At 41.5% G+C, this 5,450-nt stretch overlaps 1 protein-coding gene across 2 annotated transcripts in view; it reads right to left on the bottom strand.

Annotated features, from left to right (window-relative positions):
• Window positions 1-527: 527 nt before the first annotated feature.
• The window catches only part of GRIA1 (glutamate ionotropic receptor AMPA type subunit 1), a 280,768-nt gene continuing 275,845 nt past the window's right edge, over window positions 528-5,450 (bottom strand). For both annotated transcript variants that reach the window (XM_006766280.2, XM_006766279.2), the window contains exon 16: window positions 528-3,399. In XM_006766280.2, the coding sequence (XP_006766343.1) occupies window positions 3,196-3,399 (204 nt within the window). In that variant the 3' untranslated portion in view covers window positions 528-3,195. The remainder of the gene's footprint in view (window positions 3,400-5,450) is intronic.

Raw genomic sequence — 5,450 nt, 5'->3', positions numbered from 1 at the left:
GTTCACTATTGAAGTGTCAACGAATGTCAGATTCTTCACAGGAAGCCCTCTTTTTTGAGTAAAATAAAAGCTTTCAGGCAAGAATGAGGGTCATGTGATCTGATGACCAACATTATCTACTTAGAAACCTGGTCTAGATTTGGTTTTCTTGTGATTCTCTGCACATCACTTGGCCTCCAGTTTGGGGATGTCTGAGAGACATTCCCTGTGAGCCAACCAGTTCCCTAGAGGTACTATGACTACTGCAAGTGGCTTCTTATGCAATTGTAACTCTAGCCCTTGAAAATCAAATACCACACTCTGTCTTTTTTGTTTTGTTTTTGTTTTTTGTTATCCTATTTGGATGAATAACTCATAACAACCCATTTTAGCTGAAATGACTTCTTTGAGATCTGTTTGTGAGTCATGCATAGTGACCAGCATTAAAAATTGTACTGGACTTTGGTTCCACAATAAGGAAATCACATAAGCCCTAGAGCTCTGGCTTCAGAAATGGCACAATGGAATGAACAAATATGAAAAGCAGATAATGGATCCACAGTGATTTAATTCTCGGTGATATTTTCAGTTTATGCAAATGCCAAAAGAAAAAAAATCAACCTGGCTACTTGGGGAAAAAAACAGAAACAAACAAAAAAAAATATTTAGTGTTAGATCAAGCAAAAATCCTTTCACACATCTGCCAAGAGAGTTAAAACAAATATAGATGTTAAATAAAAGGCCCAGGTACCAAAGAGCAAAATTTAATGAAAGCTAGAATTGTTAAGTATGGGTTCCTGTTGAGAAAAATGTCAATCTTTCAGAGTTTTCCCATTGCTCTATTTTTAAGAAAAGTGTAGTAAAAATACATAATACAAGTTAACTTTTTTTTTCCCTTGCTTTTGTTTTTCTTGTCACTTCTCCATTGACAAAAATATCTTCCACTGGAGTCTTGGACCCCCACTTAACATAGACCCTCATTTTTAGCACGGATGGCCTCTCACCATCAGATCATGTTACTGGTGCTCAGTAGCTGGAGAGGCATCCTGCCAGGCCAAAGGCAAAAGGTCTTTGAAGCATGTTAATGGTAGAGGGTTATTTCCAACTCCTCTGAAATGCAGGTTCCCTAATGGCGGGTCAGACCAGATTCTGCAGTGGTAGGATAAGGGCTGAGAAAAATCTGACAAGAGGGCAAGGGCTGGGGGAGGACATCAGCTGGCAGTAGTGGAAAGTGATAATCCACCTCAAGGGTCTTGCTTCACGTACCATTCCCACATTGACATGTGAGAGACTGAACAATAACACTTGAGTTGAAAGGGCAAAGAGTTTGAGTTTGGAATGATTCTTTGCTATGGCTGATGAAAGAAGAATAAGAGGGACATAGAGGTGGTGTGTTTCCAGCGAGAGAATCTACAGATGAAACCAATCATGCTGCCTACTCGTAGGCAGGCTCCAAAACCTTTAGTTTGTCAATTGCTAATGATAACCCCTAGCAGAGAAGACTGGATAGAAGTTGGGGATAAGGGGACAGCCAGAATATGGTTATCAATAAAAGCTAATGACACATGGCACACACTGAATCATGCACCTAGGAGATGGCTGCTGGAGAGCTGGAAGCCAATTGCACCAAGAATGAGAGTTGGGATCTCCAAGAAAGCCATGTGCTAGGAACTGCACCCTCCCAACCAAAGTTGCAGTCTGCCTGGGCTTCTCTCCATAAGCCCTGTCACCTCTCCAGTCTTGCTTTAGCTCAGCTGTAGTCACGATCTTGGGTGTATTGATTCTGGTCACCAGAATATAACATTTCCATTCTGTTTTAACCAGGGGGAAGGTCTGCCTCCTTGGCTTAAAAGTTGGGGCCAGGGATCTTAAGGACTCCAATGTCATTATCAATTTAATCCATCTCCATTTCGTCCTTTAAATAATTCAGCCTTGGGTATTTTACTTTTTAGAAAGTTGTCTGGCCACATGCTAAAATAACACTTTTATATGGACATGAAAACCCAAGTTGTCTGGGTCAACGAAACCCTAAGCGTCATATTCAACCTCTCAAACCAAAGAGAGGGCACATCATGGAAGGTTCTATTGCTTTTGGGCTTCGGTGAAGCTTCCTTTTCCAAAATTCTTCCATCACCTTTCTTTTGCACTTAGCTTGAATAGCATTCCCCTCATGTCAGAGACTCCAAAGAGAAAAAGAGTGTATTCCTCAGTGGGGCTTCTGCTCAGATGTTAAGCAAATGAGAAGCGAAAATCATGGGTGCTATCTTCCTGGCTGCCAGCTGTTCCCAAGTCTCTATTTGGCTCAGGAGGCCAATTGCCCTTCAGCCACCAGAGTGCCTTTGGGCTTGAATGTAGTCAGAAGGACATACTTCTCAGGGCTGAGGTTGACTCTGTGAAGAAATATACCATTCCAGCGAAGGCTTGTGAGATGGCTCTTACACATTAAAGGAAGTTTTATTGGGGCTTCAAGCAATAACTTCATGAGTCCTCCTCTGAGTGCACACTTGCCTGTGCCCTCTCCGCCACCCTTGGTCTCACTTGCTTTTCACAAGCATTCTCAGCTAAATCAGTGTTTAGGCAGTGCTCTGTCTGGGGAAAGCAGTGCCCTCCTTCAATGACCTCCATCTTCATCCAGGGCTTGGAGCCATAGGCTAGAGGGTAACTTAGAGAGCTCCCATGGCGAATTAGTTTGAAAGTTGCTTTTTTCCTTTTGCTTGCTTTTAAGTGGAACAAACCTGTAATCTCCAATCTGAAAACTGAAGAGGGGTGGGTAAGGAGTTGGGAATAAGAAGTAAGGAGAAGGAAGGGGCCTAACAGAATCTGCAAACCATGAATATTAGTAAGAAAAAAATTGCACACACTAAGACACATTAACAAATGAATCAAAAGAAAACAGTACAGTTTCCTCATTAGTGTTCTGATGACACCATTGTCAGAGACACAAGCTCTTTTAGATAGGGTTATTTCCCCTTATTGCAGGGCAGTGTGATTTATCATCCTTACTTAGCAACGGAAAAGGGTGAAAGAACATCAAAAAAGGAAAAGGGATAGCAGAATGGTTTTCAATTCTTCATGAAAATCTGTTGAATCCTCCTCCTTGTGGTCGTAGTGGTTGGTGGTGGTTGCGTTTCATTTTGTTGTTTTTGGCACTGAAGGGCTTGGGATGGGGTTGGAGGAGCCCGAGCCTGCTCCCCAAGGGGTCTCCATCTGTTCCAGTTATAATCCTGTGGCTCCCAAGGGCATCCCTGAACTGTGGCTCATGCAGGGAATTGATTGCATGGACTTGGGGAAGTCATGGCTGACCACTCGGCCATTCTCTCCACTACCACCACCACCACTGGCTCCTGCCCCGCTGTTTCGGGGGAGTGTCGATGTCCGTATGGCTTCATTGATGGATTGCTGTGGGATCAAACAGAAACCCTTTTTAGGAGGACCATGGGGTTCTTCCCCAGGTCCTTGGCAATGATTGGCAAGGAGAAAGAGTCAACACTGGACTTAAAATGTCACCCCTATCCTTTTACCCATCCAATTCCCTTTCTATTCTGTAATGCTAATTTTGACTTCCCATGACCTCACAAAACTGTTGCACGGCTCTGGAAAAGTCTGATCCCCTGTCTGGACCTTAAGTTCTCTGTTTAACGAGGTTTGCTGGACTGGGTGATCTCTAAGATTCTTTCCGATTCTTATATTTTGTGTTTTCTAAAGCTGGTATAGTTCTATGGTTGTAAAGCAGCATGAACCAAATGGAAAGGCTCTGGAAATGGAGTTTAGAAAACTTGGATTTTAGTTCTAGTTCTAACACCAACTATTCATGTGACCCTGTGCGTATCTCCTTACATCTCTAGACCATTTAAACCTCCAGGTTTATGAAATATGATTATCTACGTACCTACAGGCTTTTATTAGCAAGAGTGATGCCACTATGCCAGCGGTTCTCAACCTGTGGGTCGTGACTCCTTTGGCGGCCAAATGACGCTTTCACAGGGGTCGCCTAAGACCATCCTGCATATCAGATATTTACATGACGATTCATAACAGTAGCAACATTACAGTTATGAAGTAGCAATGGAAATAATTTTATGGTTGGGTCACAACATGAGGAACTGTGTTTAAAGGTTGAGAACCACTGCACTATGTGAACAATTATTTGAAATGTTAAAAATTAAGGCTGTGTTATTGTTGGGTTAAAATAAAAACCTGTCTCAGATTTACTTCAGGGAAAATGCTATCCTATTGCTGGCAGCATGTGTTAAGGGAATGTAGGACTTATTTGAATAACACAATAAGCAAAATGTAATTGCAAAGGGGCATGTGCTAAAGAAAATGTGAATGCATTGCAAGGATCATTATCAATGGGAAGGATCAAATGCTTCCCATCAGCACATATCACCTGCAATTCCAGATTGACTTCAGATCAGTGCTGATAAGCTTTGTGATTTCTAGATTGTTGGAATCCTAGATATGAAAAGGACTGCAATAATCACCCCAAGATCAGATGAGTTAGCAGCAATGTTCAAGAACACAATATGGGGTTAAAACCATATCCTACTAGACAAGAGAAAGGGTTCTGTTCTGAGTTCCTTTGGAGAAAGAAACTTCATGATATGAAATCCAAACCCTTATTTCTTCCTCTCACTCTAACTTCCCATTAAAATATCCTCATAGAATTTTTGAGGTGGGGCTTTTTTGTGTGTGTGGGAATCAGCATAAAGAAGAATTATCTATAAGTTGGGAGGTTTCTTTTTTGAAGGCCAACCCTACTCATCCTGTATTCTGTTCTCACATTTTTCTTGAAGCCATCCGAGACTGTACCAGCAAGTGCTGGACCCCCTCACCTTAGTACTCATACATTATGCATTCTCTTGTAACAGTTCTGCTTCAGGTATGTAAGTTTCATCTTCTTTAAGGGAGCTATCTGGAGAGGGGCAAGGGCCATGTCTTTTCATTCCTTAACTATCTCCCAGAGTGTCCAGCTTACAGTATGATGCTTAATCGATATCCCACCTAGGATCCTTCTTAAAAATTGTATGGCTTTCCTCTTTGCATATCATTATATTCTAGTGGCCAGAGAAGAGTGTCTACCTACTGTGGACAGACAGACTAACCAGGGCAGTTTTGACCCAATGTTTGTTCTTTCTGCAATACTTTGGTGGGAATATCTTTTTATTGATGACAATTCTGTCAATGTTTTTCAATGTTTTTTCTTTTTAAAATCAGTAATTCAGACAAATTTGCCCCCTATGATGCTCCACCCACACTGGTTTTATCTCCTCCCCAAACCCTCAGAGTTGATTTATTTATATTCTGTCTTGGTTGTCCTCCACTGAAGAGGAAGTTTGGATTGCATTCTTTTGAGTCAAGGCCAAATAAATACCACTGTAATGCTCTATGGGGGAAATGTGAAATGAAAACATGAAGAATTAATGGTTACTTATTCTCACCTAACAAATGTTGAAAAGAAAATAACTTTG

Source organism: Myotis davidii, unplaced genomic scaffold (genome assembly GCF_000327345.1).
Source record: "Myotis davidii unplaced genomic scaffold, ASM32734v1 scaffold18, whole genome shotgun sequence".
NCBI classification, from domain to species: domain Eukaryota; kingdom Metazoa; phylum Chordata; class Mammalia; order Chiroptera; family Vespertilionidae; genus Myotis; species Myotis davidii.
Note: the sequence above shows the minus strand (reverse complement) of the source record. Positions and strands in the feature narration are given on the sequence as shown.